Here is a 25454-nt window from a genome sequence, read left to right as displayed (position 1 = left end):
CTCTACTTAACTGGAACTTATTCCTGAAAGTATCTAAAACAAAGAAAATAACAATTTTGCATGAAACTATTTCGCAAACATATTACAGGATTCTTTGTCATAATATCTGGATGCTGCAAATATTTCACATTGTCCTAATGGGTGAGCATCATCATAACGTATGACTGTATCATCTGACAGGGCAGTAATCCTGGCTCTGTGACTAGCTCTGGTGTCTTGACTGAGTCACCTCTCTGCGTCTCAGTTTCCCCATCTGTACAGTGAAGACAACTATCCTTACTTCACATGGTTGCTGAAGATTAAACAAGTTAAGAGTAGTACGGTGATGGAATCGTGTCTGGCACATAATTGTAGTTATTATGTGTGTGTGTGTGCATGCACACAGGTGCACATGTGTTTGATAAATAACAAAATGCTGCCACACAGTGAAATCTTCGGGGCCTGCGAGGCATGGGAGGTTGCCAGTTCCCACGTTAAACGGCCCCAGATTGCTTGTTCTCTTTGAATGTGATTCACGATGTTTGGTTTCCTCCTCCATCAGATTGCCACCTCTCACCCCTGCTACCTGCAGAGCGTCTGAGCCCCGTGTCACCACCACACTTATTTTAGAAGTGGCATGAAATGTCTCCCAGGCAAAGAAACTGGGTAACCGATCTTCCTGAGAAGAGAGGCATGCACTCAGCCGTCATCGCCCATCAACAGCCTCCCCGGTGACACTGTGCAAGCAGATACCATCCCTCGCCGGGACCCCGACCACTTAGGAGACACTCTGAACCACGTGTTGGGGAGCTAGGAAGGAGAACCCCTTGGGCCCTGATGGCTGGGAGTTTACTCTCCAAAGTGGGAAACAGGACACATCCAAACGTACCAGCACAGTGCTAGAAACATAGGTGATGCTCTCCACAGATCCTCAACTCATGCGGCTCAGGGAGGGTATTTGGAAATGGACACTGTTGTTTAGCTGGAGGGGAGAGGCAGGGCTCATGCAGTTTTCATCAGGAAAGGAAAGAGGACATTTCCAGTGTATATACGGACGTACACACTGTTGTGTGACAACAGGCAAATTGCTGGGCTTTGGTTTCCTGGGGATAATCATGGTCTCTGTCTCAGGGTTGTGATCAGGATTAAATGGGAAAAACATAGTGCCTGGCAGATAGTCAATAAAGGTTAGCTGCTGCTGCTATCATTGCAATCATTGTTATTACAAATCCCGAGTGTGGTCAGTCTCCTGGCAGGGGAGCAGGGACCTCCTTCCTTGTGGTCATAAACTGTGATCTGATGGGTGTCCCTTCCTCCCACCTCAGCCTTGTACCGCAGGGAGGCCAGAACCTCGTGACCTTGGATACACTTCTGTGGCAGACCCTAAGTCCTTTCCTTTCTTATACCTAAAAGAGGCCCCAAATCAAGGCAAAGCCCCAGGCAGCCAATGTGGTGTGCAGAAGGCACTTCATCCACAAGACAACTTGCGTGCAATGACAGACAGAGAGCCACACATATGTGAACGGATGTCCTCACTGACACAGCAGTGTCTCCAACTCTGTAAATGAGTTACAGGGTTAACACAGCAGAAGGAGCCTTTTAGACCCTCCAAGTTTACTGTTACCATAATGGAGTGCCCCCTTTCGAGGGACAAAACTATATCAACCGTCTATGTAAACCCAAGACTGCAATGATCACTTCCTGAACATTTTCTTCTCTGAAATTATAACCACTATGAGGAGGAGGAGGAGAAGGTGGAGGAAAATGGCAACAGTTGTTTTGCTGACATTATTTCCTGGACAAATGACACCTGCCAGGTGGGAGAAGCGCCATGTTACCTGCGGGGGGAACCTCAGAGGACCACAGACCACAGGGCTCATCCTCGTCCTTTTTGTTAGAACTGTAGTGAGTTGACAACTAACTTCAAATTCTAATCAGTTCCACTTTTGTTATTGTCACCTGCCAGCAGCTCTGAGAACCAAATATTTCATGGACAGAAAACTTGGAAATCAAAGGCATGGAGAGTAAGAGCTCCCGGAGGGCCGGCATCGTTCTAGAAGGGGAACCTGAGAACGGTTCCTGGCACATCCCACCCCCATGCGGGCAGACCTTCTGTAACATGACTGCACATCTCATTTAAATTTATAAAGAACTGTGCTAAAAAAAGAACCTGAAAACCTTCAGCTGTCAGAAGGCAGAAGTGGGAGTGAGCTGGGTTTAGAAGAATCACGGCAATTCTCCTGACCAAGGAGGCCCTTCCCCTTATGCGGCTACAGAAAGGGATGTCTGTAAAGACTGCTTTCCGCAGTCAGAATTGGGGCCTCGAGACACAATTTCCACCCTTGTGCAAAGGACCTGTTGAAAGCTACGGGGAACAAGATCCCTGGGAGGAGGCTGCAAAGTCCCAACAATGCTGACAAGGAAGGCTGTTTGAAGAACCACAGAAGCATCTTGGTGCAGACTCAAAAATCTTCAGGAGCTCTTGCCTCTGGAGATTTCCCCCACTGTGCCCCTACTCTGTATGGGTTTTCTGTGTCCTCTTCAGCTGCATTATTTCCTTGGAACTTCAAGAAGTTTATGTCAACACAGAGCATACATTTCCAAGGTTCCAGGGTATGGATTCTTTGTTGGTTGAAATGTCCGGGCTAAGAATTGGGGATGTGAAGGAAAAGAGAAGGGAAAGCCATTATCCTAATTTTAAATTCTGCTAGTTTAAAGAGGGGCAGCCCAAAGAGTGAGTTCGGACCAAGGAATTGTTCCTCTGAAGTACCTTGGTCCTGAAGTTTAACTAGACAAGTGGTCAAGGGCTGGCCGTCCAGTTTCAGGTTTGATTTTATCATGGAAGTCTCTAGTACATTTCTGTAGACCTGTGGGCTTTCAGCCTAATACATGCACCTCAAGCACCTAACAATCAGCCACGAACAGAGGATTTTCCCAGGGGGGTAGATGACAACTGGATGGATATTACTGAGAGGACGCAGCAAGTCTCAGTTTCCCCATCTGTAAAATGGGGAAAGTGACCTAACATGCAGTGTTGCTGAGGGATCAGAAAACACATAAGGTGCTCAGCAAAGCTTGGCCCACGGGAAGTTATTTAATACATTAGCGCTCTTTTGATGATATTGAAAAATGAATTCAACAGACGCAGCAGTGAATAAACTGTCTAGGTGAGAAACTGGGCCCATAGCTGAAGGAGTCATTTACACCTAGGTCCTCAAACAAGCCAGGCATGTGGGTGCTAGCCCCTCCCCCTCCATCCCAGATCCCCCCCCCCCCCCACCACCACCATCAGCCCTCACCACACTCATCACTTCTCAGTTTCTGGATCTCTGCTCAAATGCCACCTCACTGTCTTCCCTGAACACCCCACCCTGTACACAATAGCCCTTCTACCTCGGCTTCATTTTTATTTATATCATTTATCATTTCCTGGCATTATTCATATATTAGTTCCTTTCGCTATTGGCTGTCTTCTTTCTTGAACAGAAGCATCAAGTGGGCAGAAAGCGTTTTACGCAGTGCTGTATCTCCAGGGCTTTTGACCAGCGTCGGCAACGTGTTAGCTGCTCAGTGAATTGTGCCGCATTCCAGACAGGGAGCCTTCTCTTTGGGGATAGTTTTCCAAGCTGCCCATGAAACTGTTCAACAGCTGAACCCAAGCTCTGCCTGTTTGCAATTCCCAAAGGATGGCTTAATCCAGGCCTTTGGAATCAGAGGATAGGCCTTTCCAGACTGACAGCACACCTTGGTCCCTCGTCTGCAAATCACATGGCTCCGTCTAGATCTTCCCCCTTTTGTATGGGCGCCACTTCCCCCATGCTCTTATTAAAATGGACGCATCCAAAAAAATCCCCGGCACAGAATAAGATACCCCAGATGTACAGCACAAGATACGTAAGAATCAAGTATCTGACAAGGGGGATCACCAGAAGTGACAGACTCCAAGAGAACTGATGTGCTGAATCTTAACCATAATGTAACAGACCATCAAACTGAACTTCTGTTAAAGTTCTGGAGAGGGAAACAGCTCTCATGGAAAGAGGGAAGTAACTTATACAAAGCAATAGAAAAAGATCACAAGAAAATAAAAACAGGAACACATCTGATCATGTGGAAACAGACTTCTGCATGTCAAAAAATAACACAATGAAAAGGCACATTTCATAATGGAAAAATACCTGTAGCATACAGTGTGTAAATAAGTTATAGGAGAAGCTCCTACCAATAATAATAATAAAAAAAGGACAGTAAGAGGATATCAGTAAGAAGGATGGGTACACACTGGAAACTCATTCAGAATGGAATAAGACCAGTGAACACATAAATAGAAAAGTGGCCTGCTTCAGTCATCAAAAAATACAAATCCAATCATTTGACGGTATTGGAAAACAGTGATGCCCAATTCTTGAGAGTCCACAATGAAACGTAAATCCCAGGTTGCTGGCAGGAATGTAAAATGGTATGGTGGCTTCAAAAGGCAACTTGGTAATGTGTACTATGAGTCCCAAAAATGTTCATACTCCTTATTATAGCAATCATTGAAATCAGTATCAAAGATAAACCCCCAAATATATGTTATTTCTTTCTTTCTTTCTTTCTTAAAAACTTTTTTAATGTTTATTCATTTTTGAGAGAGACAAAGACAGAATGCGAGTGGGTTAGGGGCAGGGAGAGAGGGAGACACAGAATCCGAAGCAGGCTCCAGGCTCTGCCAGCACAGAGCCCAACGGGGAGGCTTGAACCCACAAACTGTGCGATCATGATCTGAGCCAAAGTCGGTGGCTTAACCGACTGAGCCACCCAGGTGCCCCTCCCAAATATATGTTTTTTAGAAAAATATATGCATTGTTGCCCTGGGGCTGGAGGTGGGAAAGAGGATTGACTATAAGCAAGCAGGGGGGACCTTCCTGAGGTGATAAAAATGTTCTAGAACTGGAGGGTGGTGGTGGTTGCATAATTTGGTAAATTTACTATAAATGATTGCATTGTACATAGAAAATGAGTAAGTTTTATGGTATGTAAATTATAGCTTCATAAAGTTCTTAGGAGTGTATGTATAAATATTTTCATTGCAGCATTTTTACTAGGTGTGAAAAAACCCACAAATATCCCAAGAACAAAAATGGTTACCAAGGTACGGCCCATGAACACTCTGCTACCAAACACACGAACGAAACAACAGGACCAATCACCCACCGCGTCCCACACAGGCAGGTCTTTCTTGTGCACCACTGTATTTTCACACACATTGTTCCCTTCTCTCAGATCGCCTTCCCCAGCTGTCTCCATGCAGCCACTCAGTCTTTACAGTGTTGTTTCAACCTTGTATCTACAAGTGACATTTCCCCCAGGGCTCAGGGAGAATGGGTCTCTTCCCCTCTCAGTCGTCCTTCTATCCCACCACCAGGCTTTAGGGTGATTTTAACCCAAATGTTTGCCTCCCTTACTGCAGGCAGCAGGGTGGGTCTCTTATTCACCCTTGTCTTTTTGGTACTTAATGGAATCCTTGTGTGGCCCACATCACAATGGTTATGAACACTTAGGCGTTTGGAGGGAGGCCGTGCTGTGTGTGTGTAGGCTATTAAATGATGTTTTCAGGAAGTGTCTTGGGACTTTAATAAGTGAAGGAAATTGTCAATATTTTGTGAATCCCACAAGAAAAAGCAGTCCTCTTTAACAACACAGCTGAGGGGCACCTGGGTGGCTCAGTTTGTTTAGCGTCCGACTGCAGCTCAGGTTGCTATCTCCTGGTTTGTGAGTTCAAGCCCCATGTTGGGCTCTGTGCTGACAGCTCAGAGCCTGGAGTCTGCTTCGGATCCTGTGTCTCCCTCTCTCTCTTTGTCCCTCCCCTGCTCTCACTCTCTCTCTCTCTCTCAAAAATAAATAAACATTAAAAAATTAAAAGAGAAACAACACAGCTGACAAAGAGTAAGGTTTGAACACAAGTATCAGCAGAGACTGGGGCACAGTCTGGTTCTAAGAACAGCCTGGAACCTAGCAGAGGGCAGCAGGAATGCATGGAGGGGGAACAAAGGCTGATATCAGAATCCCACTGTTCACTACTCATCATTCTTATTTATATAAATAATACCTATGTATAAACCACAGAAGGAATCATGTCTGGTCCTCTCTCTTTTTTTTTGGACAAAGCAAAAGCACTTTTATATTTGGATTAAAAAATGTGCATCTGGACAGTTCAATTACAAGTGCCAATAGGAACACCAGCTCTCCTTTTTAAAAAAAAATTAATTCCAGTATAGTTAACATACAGTGTTATGTTAGTTTCAGGTGGTTCAGCAATTCTATCCATTACTCAGGGCTCATCATGGTAAGTGTATTCTTACTCCCTTTCACCCATCTCCCTATCTACCTCCCCTCTGGTAACCATCTGTTTGTTCTCCATTAGAAACAGTCTATTTTTTTGGTTTGTCTCTTTTTTTTTTCCCTTTGTTCTTTTGTTTTGTTTCTTAAATTCCACATATGAGTGAAATCATATGGTATTTGTCTTTATCTGACTTATTTCACCTAGCATTGTACTCTAGATCCATCCATGTTGTTGCAAATGGCAAGATTTCATTCTTTTTATGGCTGAACAATATTCCAGTGTGTGTGTGTGTGTGTGTGTGTGTGTGTGTGTGTGTGTGTGTGTTCCACATCTTCTTTATCCATTCATCTATCCATGGACACTTGTGTTGCTTCCATATCTTGGCTACGGTAAATAATGCTACAATAAACACAGGGATGCGTTTATCTGTTTGAATTAATATTTTTGTATTCTTTGGGTAAATACCCAGTAGTGCTATTACTGGATCGTAGGTAGTTATATTTTCCGCAGTGGCTGCACCAGTTTGCATTCCCAGTCTGGTTCTCTTTTTATAATATTTAGTCAGGAGTCGTAAACTCAGTCTTTGCTGTTGTCATGAAGTTCTGATTCGAAAACTTCACAGGGGTCAGGGAACTAAATACCTTAGTGAAGATTCTCATGTTTGTAGAAAGCAAGCATTAAGCTTGGTAACAAAGGCCAATTATAGAGTTTTGTTTTAAGGAGGTTTATTTCTGTCTGGAACTGTGAGTTACACTTGTCATAAAGCAGGCTCTTGTTTGCTGACTGACTGATTGACTGACTGAGTCTCCTCTCCTTGATCTCTCTGGATGACACCAGGAACCTCTGTTAGTTTCTGGCCTGTACATTATTTTGATTCTCCTACTCCCTGTGTGCTTCCTTTATATGATTCATCTTCCTCCTCTCTTCCTAATTATGGGCATCCTGAGTCTCAGTTTCTTGACTTAGCTTTGCCCCTGACAGACTTCTACCCGGCTTTGTGGGACTGGCTTTCAGGTGCCAAAGAACACCTTGATTCGTGAAACATAATTGCCGCAACTGTGTTTTGGGGCAGAAATTCAGTGGGCCATCTCCTTGCTCTGCGCACCGTGCGCCCCCCCGCCCCACAAGTTTTTTCCCCCAACCTTTTCCTCCAGGCATCACCATCCAGAGGCAACCTCAGACCCATGTTTCCATGGAAATTTGGACACTTATGCTCTGTCCCTGCACCAGGAATACAGGGGCAGAAAAGCTCATTCCAAAGCTAGAGCATCTGTGAATGATGAGCTAGAAACCAGAACCCCCATGATGTGGAGGAGGCAGGAGGTGGGAAAGGGAGACAAATGGAATGAAGGCCACCCCCAGGGGCTGCTATTCCAACTTCTCTCTGCGGGGCAGGGGGCCAGAAGCAGGCACCCTCCACCCCTTCCTCAGGGCTGCAAGTGGTGGGGCCTCTATCGGTCAGTGTTCCAACAGCATTTTCCCTAACAGCCCAACAACGATTTAACCACACTTTTGAGGAAATGCCAGAGAAAAGCAAGAATAATTAGCTGTGCTGTTAAAGTCTCCTCCTCCGGCTTACCTCCTTAGAAAAATCAGTCAAGGCATTAATGGCCACCTCTGTTTCTAATGAGCTTTATTCTAATTAGACTCACACATTGTGATTTCAGTTGGAAAAAAGGTCTCGTTTGTAAAGAGCAGTAGGAGTGTGACAGCTTCTGACTGTTTCTTTGACCATACACAGGAATGATCACCACGATAACAGCAGCAATGACAGCCGTCCCAGTATATCAGCTCTTCATTCCCAAGGGAGAGCGAGTATTAACTAAATGGCTGTAAAACCCCCACCAAGCGTTTGTTACACAGGAATCCTCATTCTAGGAACAAAAAAGAAGGACGTTTTAGAAGCTTTAAAGGCACATATTCCTTAAGCTCTTTCTGTCATTGGCACTTGGATGACTTCAGTGACGCCCCTTCCCCATGCAGAGGTGAGTGGGAGTTAGAATACGGTGGGAGGTTCCTATCTCTAGGCCATTTTGAACTGATGTCCTACAGCAGGTGTTTGGTAACTTTCTCTGTGAAGGGCCAAATAGTAAATATTTTAGGCTTTGCATTCCATACGGTCTCTGTTGCAGCTCAGCCCTACTGTTGTGAGCATGAAGGCAGCCATAGATAAAGTAGAAGAATGAGCGTGGCTGTGTTCCAATAAAACTTTATTTGTGGACACTAAAATTGGAATTTCACATACTTTTTCACGTCAGAAAATTTATCCTGCTTTCTTGCTTTTCCAAACCACTGAAATATGTAAAAACCATTCTTGTTTGGTAAACTAGATTTGGCCCATGGGCTATACTTTGCCCACTCCTGTTCCAGAGAACAGAATTACCATCAGTGGCTAACACTGTCAAGGGTTTGGCCTTCTTCCTAGAAGCTCAAGCAACAGAGATAATTTCCATCTTGAGAGAAATGTCTCTCAAGATGGAACCAGAGTTCTCTTCTAAAATGTCATTTTACAAAATTGTTCTTATTTTACAAACAAGAAAAGCATCAATCAAAATAAAAATTTTGCTACAATCTATCTTCCTAATAAATTGGAGACTTTCCAAGTTTCATTTAAATTTCTGTTCATATGTTATTTTTATATAGTTTCAATCCAATGATAGACACATCTTTTTTTTGTTTTTTTTCCACTTAATGTTATCTTATAAAATTTTTTCCTGTTTTAACTGATTTCTTCTAATGATAAATAGATATAACAAATTTTTGTGGAATTCTTTGTGGAAGATTTCCAGGCCATTTGATGGACTTAATTCAAAGGGATGTCTTAGTCTATTCTCAGGTGTAAGCGTTAAGATTTTTTTTTAATGTATATATATATTTTTTTTTTTGAGAGAGAGAGAGAAAAAAGAGAGAGAGAGAGCAGGGGAGTTGCAGAGAGAAGGAGACACAGAATCCAAAGCAGGCTCCAGGTTCTGAGCTGTCAACAGAGCCCAACACGGGGCTCAAACTCATCGACCATGAGATCATGACCTGAGCCAAAGTCGTATGCTCAATTGATTGAGCCAACCAGGCTCCCCTGTAAGAGTTAAGATTTAAATACCACCCCCTCACCTCCAGGCCAGGACAACCTATTTGGTAGATTGAGCCTCATGGGTCCCCTCTAAGGTTCACTTCTTCTAGGACATAAAGCCTCATGGCTTCTCTAGGGTTCACTTCCTTCAGGACAATTGCTTTAGCAAGTTTGGGATTTCAATCCTTATGCCTCTTGACAAAGATGTGTCTTCCAGACAAACTCTTTAGAGCTCTCTGTTCAGAACTAATCGCTTATACCCCAGAATGTACATTGAACATGGCTTGGGACTTGGGGAGACTAAGCACCCACTTCCTTTCCTTACAGCTTTTAACTGAGAACAGTCTGAAGGAGTCAGATGGGACTGAGCTCTCTTGCTGGGTTAGGGAACCCCATCATGCCCCCCACCCCCAACTGTCTCACCCCTGAGGCTCTATAGATGGTGATGGAGACTGACCCAGTCAGTCACAGATGGAGAGAGTGGAGGATGTTTGCCCGTTACTGCTCACAAGCTAGAAGACGAGAGTGTGAAAGGTGGGTTCCTTTCCTTCCTCCCTACAGAGAGGAGAGACCTTATTTGTTGGATCAGTGCTCACCACCCCTTCCCTTTCTCTTTGCTTTCAGAATAGGAAGCACATGCATTTGGCCAGGAAGGGAACCATGGCTACTGATGGAAGGTCCCTGCCTATAAAAGGCAGAAGAGTGGATTAGCCAGATATGAGCGGACCAATGAGGAATGGGTGTCCTGGGCCCAGGGACGGGGAGAACATGTCCGTGTGGCTTCCCTCCTCATTTAGGACATGGCTAAGATGGCCGAGCTGCACGCTGAAAGAGAAGGAAAAGCAGGGTCCTTGGGACTTCATTATGGATCCTGAGGGTCCCACTGGCGTGATGAACCTAATGCATTTCTTGGGAATGAGCCTTTTGCAAGGATGACAACTGAAGGAGGCCCACATGACACATGACAGACGGGGGCAAGCAGAACTGACTGGATTTGTAGGGACTGTTTAGCCTGATGCAAAGCTCTGATTAAATTAAAGATTGTCACACATTTGGCCAATTGGCCAATAAGCAAAACCATGAACAGAAGTCAACTGCATCTCTGATCATAATTATCAGAATCCTTGGAAGTTTAGTGAAGTCTAAACCAGGAGCATTTTGGGTGACTTAGAGCATTGCTTGGTGCCTGGATCTTAGTGCTTCTTGAAGCTTTTCTTCTGCTGGGATGCAGTGGAAGATGTGAGCAAGGCCAGTGACCAGCATGTAGTCAGACTTTTTTCCACCACATGTTTTGTCACATATTCCTGTTTTCATAGGCTTCTGTTCATTTTGAGAAATTTAAAGGACACAGAAAAGTAGAAAGAATGTAACAAACACTGTATTTCTATCATGTGGACATAAGAAGCAGTGATATTTTGGGGCGCCTGGGTGGCTCAGTCGGTTGAGCGTCCGACTTCGGCTCAGGTCACAATCTCACGGTTTGTGGGTTCGAGCCCCGCGTCGGGCTCTGTGCTGACAGCCTGGAGCCTGCTTCGGATTCTGTGTCTCCCTGTCTCTCTGTCCCTCCCCTGCTCGTGCTCTGTCTCTCTCTGTCTCAAAAATAAAGAAAACATTAAAAAAAAATAAAAAAAAAAAAGAAGCAGTGATATTTTGTGACATTTGCTGCTGGCTCCCACCCTCCCAGATGGCAGTGCCACCCAGTCCTGGGCTCCTTCCCCATCTCCAGGGGCAAGCAGGGTCATGGGAGTAGTATGTGTTCTTCCAGCCCATTTCTGATACTCTAGTGTTCATACCATATTCCTACTATATCAAATAAATTATACTTTATATGTATATGTATGTTTAAACATATAACAGATGTAAATACATTCCAGTTATAAATATATCATGTAAAAATATACCATACTAATGTGTGCATACACACCGTGTGTGTGTGTGTGTGTGTGTGTGTGTGTGTGTGTCTATCACTACATGGTATATAGCTGGTGCTTCATAAATACTTGCTTAATGCCCATCTATAAACAACATACGGTATTTTCACTTTTTTTTTGGTTAAAGTTTATTTTTGAGGGAGAGAGTGTGAGCAGGGGAGGGGCAGAGAGAGAATCCCAAGCAGGTTCCGGGATGTCAGCCCAGAGCCTGATGCAGGGCTCAACCCACAAACTGCAATATCATGACGTGAGATGAAATCAAGAGTCAGATGCTTAACCGACTGAGCCACCCAGGCACCTTTATTTTTACATTTTTAAATTGGCATCATATCATACCATTTTCATCATTCTGCATATTCCTCTGTTCACTTAATAATACGGTTTCATACTGGCACAAAAACAGACACTCAGATCAATGGAACAGAATAGAGAACCCAGAAATGGACCCACAAACATATGGGCAACTAATCTTTGACAAAGCAGGAAAGAATATCCAATGGAATAAAGACAGTCTCTTCAGCAAGTGGTGCTGGGAAAACTGGACAGCAACATGCAGAAATATGAACCTGGACCACTTTCTTACACCAGACACAAAAATAAACTCAAAATGGATGAAAGACCTCAATGTAAGAAAGGAAGCCATCAAAATCCTTGAGGAGAAAGCAGGTAAAAACCTCTTTGATCTTGCCTGCAGCAACTTCTTACGTCTCCAGAGGCAAGGGAAACAAAAGCAAAAATGAACTACTGGGACCTCATCAAAATAAAAGCTTCTGCACAGCAAAGGAAACAATCAGCAAAACTAAAAGGCAACTGCAGAATGGGAGAAGATATTTGCAAGTGACATATCAGATAAAGGGTTAGTATCCAAAATCTATAAAGAACTTAACAAACTCAACACCCCAAAAACAAATAATCCAGTGAAGAAATGGGTGAAGAATAGGCACTTCTCTAAGGAAGACATCCAGATGGCCAACCGACACATGAAAAAATGCCCAACATCACTCATCAGGGAAATACAAATCAAATGAGATACCACCTCACACCTGTCAGAATGGCTAACATTAACAACTGAGGCAACAACAGATGTTGGCGAGGATGTGGAGAAAGAGGATCTCTTTTGCACTGCTGGTGGGAATGCAAACTGGTGCAGCCACTCTGGAAAACAGTATGGAGGCTCCTCAAAAAATTAAAAACAGAACTACCCTACAACCCAGCAATTGCGCTACTAGGTATTTATTCAAGGGGTACAGGTATGCTGTTTCAAAGGGACATATGCACCCCAATGTTTATAGCAGCACTATCAACAACAGCCAAAGTATGGAAAGAGCCCAAATGTCCATCGATGGATGAATGGATAAAGAAGAAGTGGTATATATATATAGTGGAGCATTACTCGGCAATCAAAAAGAATGAAATCTTGCCATTTGCAACTACGTGGATGGAACTAGAGGGTATTATGCTGAGTGAAATTAGTCAAAGAAAGTCAAATATCATATGACTTCACTCATATGAGGACTTTAAGACACAGAACATATGAACACAAGGGAAGGGAAGCAAAAATAATCCAAAAACAGGGAGGGGGACAAAACATAAGAGACTGTTAAATACAGAGAACAAACAGAGGGTTACCGGAGGGGTTGTGGGAGGGGGGATGGGCTAAATGATAAGGGGCGTTAAGGAACCTACTCCTGAAATCACTGTTGCACTATATGCTAACTTGGATATAAATTTAAAAAATAAAATAAAATAAAATAAAATAAAATAAAATAAAATAAAATAAAATAATATGGTTTCAAATCTATCAGTCCATATATATACCTGATTCATTTCTTTTGAACTGCTGTATAATATTGCACTATAGATTCCTACAGTTCAGTCTATTCATTCTTCTAGAGGTGGACACTTAGGCTGCTTCCAGTTCATTCATTCTTTCTTTTTGCTATCAAACACAGAATGCTTCAGTGAACTTTATTGTACAGATGTAAAAATAATTTCAAGCATGCAGACCCAGAGGTTTCATTGATGGTTTTTATTGGTTTGTATTAATTGTACTTCTTTATATATTCCAGCTACAGATCCTTTCAATGTTTTAAGTGTTACAATTATATTCTAGGGGTGCCTGGGTGGCTCAGTCGGTTGAATGTCTGACTCTTGGTTTTGGCTCAGGTCATGATCTCACAGTTTGTGGGTTTGAGCCCCACATCAGGGTCTGCACTGATAGCATGAAGCTGCTTGGGATTCTCTCTTTCTCTCTCTCTCTCTCTCTCTCTCTCTCTCAAAATAAATAAATAAATTTTAAAAGCAAATATATTCCAAACTAGTTCACTAGAAGGTCTAGATTTGGGGATTATGAGGGTCATTCATAAGGGGGGCACTGATCCATGATAATTACCTGGATCCTTGTGCCTATTTTCAGTTTGTTAAGAACCCAGAATGGAGGCAGGGTATGATTAAATATCTCCAAACCTTCAGCAACTAATTTTGGGAATATGAGTTTAAAGAATTTTGGTATTCCTCTTTTGAATCTGTTTAGGGAAATGGGATTAAATGAGGGTAATCTAGAATTGTCTGCTCCAAGAATGCCTTCTCTAGGAATGAAACAGAATATGTTTCCACTCAACAGAACTTCAAAGAGAGGAATAAATATCCATAAATGACAAGATTATCTCAGAATAAAACTTTCAAGAAATATACAGAACATAATATGCTTCATAATTCTTTCCCAAATGATATAAATGGACATATGTCATTCTTTGCTACAGAGGGTTCATAATACTAGTGGGAATTTTAAAGAGTTGGGGGCAATCTAAAGTTCCTTTTAACTTGAAATTTTATGCTTCTAGAAGTTCCCTAAAGGCAAGAATCCAACTTTTAAATTATGCACCTCCTACTGGCCCCTGACTCATTTCTGGATCCAGAGAACACATCCCAGATATGCTCATCAAATGAATCAAGAGAAGCCAATCTTATCATTTTAATGATTTCTGGGGAGACCCCTTTTCCTAACTTATTGTAATTTTTGTTGCTATCACAAGCATTTTGTGGCAGGTATTACTATTTGCAAAAGCAAGTTTTTAAAAAATCTGTAAGAGTTAAAAAAGAAGGAAACTTCCAGACACGAAAAATATATATAGGGATCCAGCTGTACCCAGGCCACTGACTCACTGACTCATTCTGTAATCACAGCTCAGAAGCTAGCACGAGGCTATTTAATGGCTCTAAAAATGTTCACATGAATCTAATTCCTTAACATGTATATACCACAGGAGGCAGGCCGGTCAGTGCACTGGAGAGTGCACTAACACTCTACCTATAAGGAGAGACATCTCTACCATAGGCAGGCACTTTTGCTCAAGGGAGATTCAAGCTGTTAAATTCTGCATTTTTAGTTTCAGGTTTAGCCCCCTCGCAACCCCCCTCAATTTCAACAAATAGCCTTGATGATGAGGATACAAACAACTTCAATCAAAGTAAGAGCTACCGATCACAGAGCGCATTTCAAACTCTCTGCTAGAGACTCTTTGGTGAATGATCTTCAATTTCCCAGACAAGTTGGTATTATTATGCAAATTTGTTTGGTGGCGAACCAGAGGATCAGAAAGGTTAAACAATTAGCCTGGGGTCACACAGCTAAGACTAGAGGTGGCCCTCAGATCTGGCCCAGGTTGGAAGCACAGGTTCTTTCTCTTACGTGGTGCTGCTTCGTTCCTCGACCTCTCTCAGTCCAGGTCTTGGCATTGTCCCCGCTGTCTACCTGCTCTGCTGTTCTTTGTTAAGAACACTTCCAATCTTGCTGAGCCCTCTGCTGGAGGAGTCTGCCTGACCACACCTCCTTCCTTTGTAGGCTTTCACTTCTGCTAAGCCCACTTGTCTTATTTGTGCCATGCTCTCTCTCATTCAACAAGATTAGTAAGTATCTGTTCAGTCCCAGGCCCTGTGCTAGGTTCTGAAGAAACAAAGACAAATGAGACCCAATTCTTATCCTAAGGAAACTCCCTGTTTAATTCTTTGAGTCCTTTTAGAGACTCGTACACAAAAAAGCAGCAGTCATAGAGGTTGGCACCCTCTCTATCTCAGCAAACTCTCTGCAGGGCTAGGACAATGCCCGCGGCTGCCGAACGCAGTGAGTGGAAGGGCCATGGAGAGGAAGGGAAACAGCCTGAGAAGAGGACAGAAAGGAGAAACCGAATGGGCACAAGGGAATGACACACACCAGTGTCACGGTCTTTCTGTTCTGAATGGTACCTCCCCTGGCCTAAGTACCGCACCCACAGCAACATGACACCAACCACGGATCGCGCCGCGCATTACCGTGGGGTTCAGAGCACTGCTGGCCACACTTCATTCATTAAAATGGAATGGTTCTTATTTGCATTCCTGTACTACACTGTTCTGGACTCTGAACTCTTCTCCTCGGCTGCTCCCTAAAGAGCCAGGCCGACAGCACCTCAAGAACTCTCTGAACATCAAGCCCTCCGGAGAAAAGAAAGTGAGCAGAGACTGTGTGTGCTGCATGTCTTCCAGATCTGTCGCCTCCTTTCTCTTCCTTGGCTGCACCGTCTATTACTCTCAGCTACCTGGGAGCGCTAGGATGGGAGCCCAGAGCGTGTGCACCCTTTGCCAGTGGTTCCTACACCAACATCATCACCACGACTCTTCAGTACGGAGAAAAACAAAACAGGACTGAGTCACATCCTTACCCTTGTAATTATAGCTTTACATTGGCTGATGTATGAGGAAAGGTACATACAGGAGAGAGAGCAGAAGAGGCAGAGGGATGAAGGGAAACACAAGGAAGGGTCTGGTTATTAGCAAAAGCAAGGCCACACTATGCTTAGCATGGAGCAAGAAATTGTTTACTGAAATGCTACTGGCAGCCCAGCCCACTTCCAAAGTATACGTGCCAGCAAGGGCCTCTCCGCCAGTGTTGAGGGCTGTTGAGGGTCTTGGTTGTTACCAGAAGTGAAAGTGAGAAGGGAGGTACACCCTATGATTTCCTCTGCACACACGGGCAGGCTGTGCCACATTCCTGAGGATTGGAGACAACAGTCCCATGTTTCTCAACTAGTGGGCACTGAGGAGGCCCTCAAACCCACCACCAAGGAGTAAAACCTGTCATCAGCTGTGCCTCTCAAACATTGTATGTGATTCTACAGCAGCTGTGAGGTCACACAGTCTACTCAGAATTTGTAATTACAAGCCAGACCCTGTCTTCACCGGGTGAAAAGCAAACACCTTCTGATCAAGACATGGTTCAGACTGAGCTGATGTAATATTAAGAGGAGGAGCCCTGGAATAAATTGATAAATGCAGACCTGCTCTCTTACCAACTAGGTTAGTTTTGGGGCCAAGGGAATCAGGCCACTCCAGGAATGCAAACATTTTCTAAGTGTGAATGCCTTTTTAATAACAGATGTACAGGTCTACAGATGAACATCTTTTAAAATCAGCTGATTTTAAATCGCAGACTGTTCTTTCTCAGACATTTCCCTAAAATGCTCCAATGAATAGTGCCAGTCAACGGTGGTAGTCTCAAGCTCACACAGGAATAAGTGAGACGACACACTAGGTATGCTGGTGGCTCAGCCTTGGGGGTGAAGTACTTTCAGCTACTTTTGAGAAGAAGGAAGGAAAGTACGAAAAAAAGGAGAATGTCTTTGCATGGGAATTATCTGCACTCAGTTTTCTAATCTTTAAATTAAAAAAAAATTTTTGTTAATGTTTATTTATTTTGAGAGAGAGAGAGAGAGAGAGAGAGAGAGAGAGAGAGAGAGAGAGAATGATCAGGGAAGGGGCAGAGAGAGGGAGACACAGAACTTGAAGCAGGCTCCAGGGTCTGAGCTGTCCACCCAGAGCGTGACGTGGGGCTCGAACTCACAAACTGTGAGATCATGACCTGAGCCAAAGTTGGATGCTCAACTGACTGATCGACCTAGGAGCCCTAGTCTTCTAATCTTTAAAACCGGACGCCTATATGGATCATTGCTGATAAGATTCAAGGGTGCAAATGGGCCCCGGATTTGAGGGAAGCACATCAATCATATGCATCATAAAGAAATCCACAGGTTCTTGGCCTGGGGCCCAGGGATAGGCTCCAGGGAACTACACAACTCTGACATTTGACTTAAGAAATTAGTGTATATGATATCATGTGCATTAAAAAAAAGATGTTTATTCTGAGAGAGAGAGGAGAGAGCGAGTGTGTGTGTGTGAGTAGGGGACGGGGAGAGCCAGACTCCCAAGCAGGCTCCGTGCTGCCAGCACAGAGCCCAACATGGGGCTCAATCTCACCAACTGTGAGATCATGACCTGAGTCGAAATCAAGAGTCTGATGCTTAACCAACTGAGCCTCCCAGGCACCACTAATGTACATTTTTATAGGGAGACTCTTTATCACTTTTACCAGATTCCAAAAAGATACTCACCACCAACAAAGTTTACAATTTTGCTTGAGAAAAACTAACCAGATGCAAGTGGTAGTGTACTGAGATATTCTTTATTTAATATAAAGGTGTTAGTGCGCCTGGGTGGCTCAGTCGGTTAAGCGTCCGACTTCAGCTTAGGTCACGAACCCATGGTTTGTGAGTCTGAGCCCGCATCTGGGTCTGCACTGACAGTGCAGGGCCTGCTTGGGATTTTCTCTCTCTCTCCCTCTCTCTGCCCTTCCCTCACTCTCCCTCTCTCTCTGTCAAAATAAATAAATTATGTGTGTATATATATATATATATGTGTGTGTGTGTGTGTGTGTATATGTATATATGTATATATATATTATATAGACACCCAGAGGTGTCTCGCGGGGTGGGGGGGGCAACAGACTCCTTGGTCATCAGCTATTCTTATATCCTCATAAAGCAAATATATATACTTGTTCTTGCCTAGAGAAGATACTATAATTCCTATGAATACATGTATTTACTTGTTTTGCTTCTAACAATTAAACCCAAATGTATAGAAGAAAGCATATCTTAAAATCTTATGTAATCTGTATTTGGTAGTATACTCAGAATCTCCTCCATAGGGCCAACTTTTAATAATCTAGATACCTTCTTTCTCCTCTAAATACAATGAAAAACTAGAATTTAAAATCATTACCTTGCTCTGCAGTAAACTATCATTTTCTCTAAGTTGCAAAATTAGACAAATGTCACCACTTCACATAAGGTTCAGGAGTCTGTGAACTGTCAGGCAAAACAACTATAGATTCCAATGGAATCAGTTAGATATCCGTGTAAAAAATAATGAGGTAAAAACAAATGAGCTGCCCCTGTTGTTTCAGAGGATTTTTACTCTCCAAAAAGGAAATGCAAAAGTAAATCAATCAAACAGAACTCTTTGGAACTCTCCCTGTTCTCTGTCAAAAGCTCTCCCTTGGTTATCTCCCGATGGAGCTCAGCGTCCTGGCCTCCTACACACCACCAGAGCACCTGAAATGGTACCAAGTGTCCACGAAGCTGTCCTGATTGCCTGGTTAACGGACCTCAAGTTTTAATAACTGACCCCACAGACACCTGTGTTCAGAACAGGAGGACCTGGCTCATAGTGACAATTGTGTGCTGATGGCAGAGAGTCCGATGTGGGTTCAGCTTGAACTCAAGGCACGATGAGATCACGACCTAAGCTCAAGTTGGATGCTTAACCGACTGAGCCACCCAGGTGTCCCAAGTTAGCTTTTTTAAATGTATTTTTGCAACCTTCTTTTCTTTGCCACCACTACTTAGAAAATGCTGGTCCAGCTGCGGTGCAAAGGTAAACTGCACCTCGGCACCATGATCACCTCTGAATGAGAGCAGTCCAAATTTAAGTTTCACTAGAAATATTATACCACCTAATAGTCCTAGTTTATTTTTTTAAAGTTTATTTATTCATCTTAAGAGAGAGAGAAGACATGAGCGGGGAAGGGGCAGAGAGAAAGGAGACAGCGAGAATCCCAAGCAGGCTCCGTACCATCAGAGCGGAGACCGATGTGGGGCTCGAACTCATGAACCACAAGATTATGCCCGGAGCTTAAGTTGGAGGCTCAACCAACTGGGCCACCCAGACGCGTCCCTAGTTTTTTTTATTCTAATGGTACTTTTACATCTATCTTGAGAGAGCAGAGATTTCTTCTGGTGTCAAGAGTTGAAGGGTAAATTGAAACCACATCCTGCAGACATTCAATAAATACAAAAGAAGAATCAAGGAAGAGCAGGTTTAAATCTCCCCACATTCAGTCCATTTTACTTCTTATCAGTTTAAGAAAGAAAAAGCAATTTCTGGACATTTTGAGAGAGATTAAATCTCAAAACTCAAGCTCTCTTAGAATGACTCCAATTTTCAGCATGAAGCTCTGAGTTTTTTTGTTTTTTTAAATCAGCCCTAGGAAACCTACAGAACAGATCTGAGTTGCATGTATAGTTAGTTGTCCCCATGCTAACTTGTACCAAAGAAATATCTAGCAATGGTGAAAAGTCAGGAGAATAATTTGTAAGAACCCAACTTCCAATTTGGGCTATATAAAATATGGTGAGGATTGTATTAAGCCAAATGCATATATTAAGGAGGAACATTTTAACTTTGGAGGCTCAATGGTCAAATAGTACACGGAACAGCATGTTCACAATATTCAGAAGGGTGGATTTTAGATAAGAGGGAAGAAACAGGAAAGCTTGGTTCAGAGCAGACAGAAAATTCCACTAGACATCTAGAACTGGGTGCATGTCACAGGTTATATAAAAGCTCTTCTTCAGATATAAATGTATTTTATAGGGAGAATACTGTTTATGTTGAGTCTACAAATGTTCCTTTGTCCAGGGACGGTTCTATCCAACAAATGATCAAGTTATGCACTTTGCTTTTGTTGTGTTAGACACGTCATTACCCTGGATGCAAAGGGAAAAAGGGAAGTCGGATTTCAGATGGAAACAATGAATTCCAGTTGTGAGTGCAAGGAGGTAGAATTTCTATTATGGAAACACACCAGAAAGGGATTAGGTCATCTTAAATGCCTTGTCAGGGTTGGTAAATTTTGTTTAAAAAGATAACTTACTATTCAGGTTTTGGTTTTTACAGACTAACTCTGACTACTAAGATCTTTTTATTGCCAAAAAGCTAGTGGAGGAAAAAAATCCAAATAAACTGAGAAAGAAAAGATCTTCACCATTACAGTGGGAATGAAATATTTATTTTATGCTTTTCTTTATTAAAACAAATGCTATTGACACCTTGAACAGGTTTTGAACCAATACATGAAACTTGGTAATTATTCCCAGATGAAGTTTTCAATCTAAAAAGTCATATGTGAACCAGGATTTCACTAATAATGAAAAAAAATTACATGCAAATCAGTATTTATGTATAGCCAAGTGATACTATGCATTAAAGTACCATTTTAATTCACCACCCATCTCTACCTTTCACATTGGTAACATCTGCTGGTCTTGTAATGGTGCATTAGAAGATTATACAATTATTCTTTAAGGAGGTCCATTTCAGAATGGGGTCTGCTGCTGAAATACTGGTGAATTTAAGCCCTTCTTCATTATTTTCCATTGAGTGATATGTATCATAACTTAGGAATTTGTGAACACATGCTCAGATAAAAGGGCCACAAAATGTAAAAAATAAAAATAAACATGGAAAAAATTCAAAGGCAAAACTGGCCCATGACGCCTTAACCACAGTTGTGCTATGTTCTGAATTTAGGATTGTACTCTTCTTCAGAACAAGGTTTTCAAATGACAATACTCAGATTTATAACTTCAGTATTTAAATTCACCCCCTGCGGTGATGCATTTAAATTCTGCAAGTCTGCAAGTAAGCCTTTAATTGTTACCATCTTCCATACTTCATTCAGTTGATTAGCATATGGCACTCTGAGATCCTAAGTATGGGTTCAATTTTCCACACAGATCTTCTTGTCATTGTAAAACGCACACACTCCTAGAGAAGCAACTTGGGAGTCTCGGCTTTGGAGTGAGGCAGATGTGGGCTGAAATTCCAACTGGACCACTACCAGCCTTGCAAACCTTGGTAAGTTATTCAAATATTATGAGCCTTAGTTTCCTTGTCTGTAAAAGGAAGATAAAACGTGTCTCAGAGCCATGTTCCTGAGGTTGGTATTGACTGTAACAGGTTTGCGATGTTTGTAGGAGAACTCAGAGCAGTGTCAGGTATACAGCAGACATTCCATAAGTTCTGGCAGGTACTAAGAACCTTCTTGCCTGCAGTCTGAAGCAAGAGCAAGGCATCACATGCAGACAATGTGCAGTGAGAGCAATGTTCTGTCTCTAGGCAAAGGCTCTTACTAGCACTGCTAGACCCTATCTGGCCCTACACACTTTAATTAATTAATGATCAACAAGCCGAGAATCTTGGATGCTCTGGTATACGCTAAACATTCTCACAGTCACATTTTGTGTGTGTGGCAGGGGGAGGGGGCTTCTTTTGTTTTAACTCTCTACCCATAATCTTACAGGAACAGCTTTGCAACACAGAAACCAGAACATTATTACCTTAACTCATGAGGCAGTTAGCATATTTCCCTTGAAACAAGGAATTTATTTTTACTTCTTACCTTTTCAATTTTTTCATCCAGCATTCTGAAGAATTCTTGTTGGCTTTCAGAGATGTGCATGCTAAAAAAAAACCAGAGAGTAGTTAAGTGTGTATTTCAATGTTTTCTTAAACCCAGCTTCCTCGAATGAAAAACGCTGAGTCCCTAGACTTTGAGGCAGACATTTATTTATTGCCGACTTTTCCACTGAGATAGTCTGAAGTCATATTAAGGATAAATGCCATTACAGTAATCCTCTAAATGTGTTGCATAAAAGTCTACAAGTTCCTATGATTTAAGGAATACAATTTCTTTTCAACGTACATGTTATTTATAGTGATGTTACTGGGAGGTGTGTGCCAAATGATTTCTTCAGATACACATTTGTTAAAAAAAAAAAAGGCGTAGCCAAGCAGTACATGGCATATTTCACACTGTGTGTAACTGGAAAAAGAAAATATATCCAAGTTGTTATGGTGAAATGTGTATTTTATAAAGACTGGTATTTAGCATGGTATCCAGCTGAGCATAGAGGTGTTGGGCTGGCGGCAAACAGGCAAAGAACTTGACATTGTCCCTGAACGCTTTGTGCAGTGGTGACGGCCAATGCACCTTTTGGGAAGTGCAATTCCACTGGGATGTGGGAGTGCGTCAGGAAGCATATCTGAGTAGCGCTTGCCCTGTGTGCTTGCTTGTCTAATGCTATTTAACAGCCTACTTAGTCAGATGGACACAGTTTGGGGCGGGGGGAGACAAAACAGAAGAAGGTAAGGAGAACAGAGAAGAATCACAGATGGGAAGTGCGTGGGGAGGAAAACGTCTTGGAGGCAACATGGTCTTAATGACAGGAAATAGGTGTAGGTGGTCCAAGGAGGTTCAGGATTCTGGGCTAAGAGACACATCACACAACGCGCTTCTTTCACTGTTAGTGCTTACTTGTTGCAGTGGCTGGGGGTGGGGGGAGGGGTGGCTCTGGAATAGCTCCTTCCCTTCAAGTCTCGGTGTAGGGGACAGCCCACCTGACATACCCCTTAGCACTATGCCTCCTCCTTTAGGGGCCGCAGAGAATGGCACAAGGGACCCCACACCCTTCAGGCCTCCAATGACAGATAATGGGGCTTGAAGGAGGTTTTCCCCTGTGTGTAAAAGCAAGATTTAAAATCTGGGGGCACGAGGACATCAGCTCTGATACAAGAGGAAAATGACAAACTATCTTATACCAGCAATCCACTTTCACTTCTATATCATGTCATTTTTCCCGTCCTTGATAATTCAAGTGAGGTATATGTCCTGTTTCAGAAACAGGCCTTCTCTTGTTGCAGGCTAGAAAGGCAGGCCAGAATCTGGGAGCATGAGAATATATTAAACAGCCTCCTTTCCTTCTCTGGCGGAGAAGGGTGGAGAAGCCATTTTGCCTACCTGAGTTTTCCCAGATTCCCTGTGGTTTTACTTCTTTAAGTGCCAAAACATTTTTCATTTGAGCCATTTTGAATGCACACCTTCTAAACTTTAATAGAGGATCTATCACAAACATTACTTGACTTTCACTTAATGACTAGCAGCCACTCCCAAGGCCTTAAACCACAATCTCTCTCTGTGATACGGGAACACTCCCTGGAGCCTCTTGAGATGGGGAGAGCTGGCTCTCCTTAAGCAAAGTGGCCTTAAACTATAGGCTTTTGTTCTCTGCCTGCTTTGAACCGCTCTCATTTCTTCTGGTCAAAGAAGGTATTGGTTCTCTTTCAGTTTTCTTCCCAGCAGCCGCTTCTGCCCCATGCTTAGCACACCCAAATCCATTAGAGTTGTGTCCAACGTTAGTGCAAACAGGATCTGAGGGAGAGCCTAGGGGGCTTCCTGTGAGTGGCGAACAGGCATATTCTGGCAGTCAATGTGGCTGCTCAGACATGTTCTGGGCATCCTCCCTGTTCCTGGCCAAACTTTCAGCAGATGAGGTTGCTGGACAGCTCTGGGTCCCAGATAGAAAGGCATGTAGACATATAGACATAGATACATCTTAATAGATAACCGCATACACATATGCACGCATATACACACATATATCTTAATATGGATGACCACACACACACACACATTAGTTTCCCTGGGAGATTCCAAGAGACCTCATAAAAATGGCATTTTTAGGATCAGATGTCCATTGTGGAAACTTTTAGGTTAGAGTTTTTTACATATATTGCTTTGTGTATAATGGAAGGGAAATATTTAATCAATTGACTGAGTGGTCCCTATTTCAATTCATGTGATTCGTGACCCCTCACGAGGCAGTTCAGTTTGTTAGCATGGTGAAGTGTAGTCCCTTCCGGCACTAACGTTGTATGACTGTTACTAACTTCCATTAACTCCTTTATTGAAGTATCAAAACATGAAAACAGGGGTGCTTAGTTAGTACTCAGACATATACATATTAGACTGACAAGATCCCTGGGATCAGGAATGCAGAGATCAGGGCCCATAATAGGAGCTTGATGCCAAAGGTAACAGTGAGGACCTCAAGATGCATGGATAGTAAGCAAGCACAAAAACCTTAGTGGTTTGTGTAGTTTACCTACTTTCTAACCATTAAAAAAAGAAAAGGCATTCCTTGATTAAAGCAAACTGAACAAAAGCTACTCAACCCAGAATGAATTAGTCAAGACAGGGTGTTTTCAACCCTACCTGAATCCTGAACCAAACAGTAACCTTACTCTGGGGTAGAGGGTATAATGGTTGAGAAGTAAAACACCATTTTCATTTTCAGGTGTGCCTTGAAACAATTCTACCCAAACACAGGCAGCTGGCCTTCCGTCGGTGCATCTCTACCATCACACCCCACTGATACAGGAATGTTGCCTGCTTTCTCTTTGTCTAAGAGCGAGAATATCCCGGCCTGCCTCCGTCTCATTTCAAAACCTACCAAGAAGTGTCTCCCAGCAGATGGACTGACTTCTTGCCACCTTGAAATATAGTATGTGGGCTGTGTTAGCCAGAAAGATGAATGGAAAGGTGACTTATTTATTATCAGACCCCGATGCACCAAATGAGCTCTTTCAGATAAACTCCGCCATCCCTGGGAGTGTGGCAGACACGGCCGCTTGGAGCCAATGGCACTAAGAGGTCCTTGCTGTGTGTACATCACCTTAAGTACGGTGTGACCTGAGAGAGCGAGGTTTACTCTGCTGTTCTCTGTGGGTTCGTTTCACAGGCAAGCCCTGAAATCCCTTCAACAGGGACAGAGATGGCATTTTCACTCTGATGAAATAAATGATCCGTCTCAGCGGTCTCCTGCCGGGATAAACATGGATGCTCTCTTTTCACGTGGAAACTCTATCAACACAATGGCATTAATATTAGTTTTTACCTTCAAACTGCGCTGTGAGAACCAGTCCTTAAGTAATAACTGGATTCTTAAGCCCTTTCTGCTGCACAATTTGGTGGCTGTGAATGGTGCGGGAGAAAAAAGCACATGGCCTGTCTTTCCTCAAGGTATTAGAAAGGGATAATTAGACTGTTTATGTATCCACTTACAAAGTGAGTATTTGATGCCAAGATTAATTAGATCTAAAAGTCTTTTAGAAAAGTCTGTATGCTGGTACTTGATTTAACTAATCAAACTTAACAATT

At 42.8% G+C, this 25454-nt stretch overlaps 1 protein-coding gene across 1 annotated transcript in view; it reads right to left on the bottom strand.

Annotated features, from left to right (window-relative positions):
- Positions 1–25454, bottom strand: part of CUNH1orf21 (chromosome unknown C1orf21 homolog) — a 235269-nt gene that overhangs the window by 10420 nt on the left and 199395 nt on the right. The window contains exon 5 of the mRNA XM_019427149.2: positions 21858–21918. Coding sequence (XP_019282694.1) covers positions 21858–21918 — 61 coding nt within the window. The remainder of the gene's footprint in view (positions 1–21857; positions 21919–25454) is intronic.

This window comes from Panthera pardus, unplaced genomic scaffold (genome assembly GCF_024362965.1).
Source record: "Panthera pardus isolate Hobbes unplaced genomic scaffold, ASM2436296v1 HiC_scaffold_21, whole genome shotgun sequence".
NCBI lineage: Eukaryota > Metazoa > Chordata > Mammalia > Carnivora > Felidae > Panthera > Panthera pardus.
Note: the sequence above shows the minus strand (reverse complement) of the source record. Positions and strands in the feature narration are given on the sequence as shown.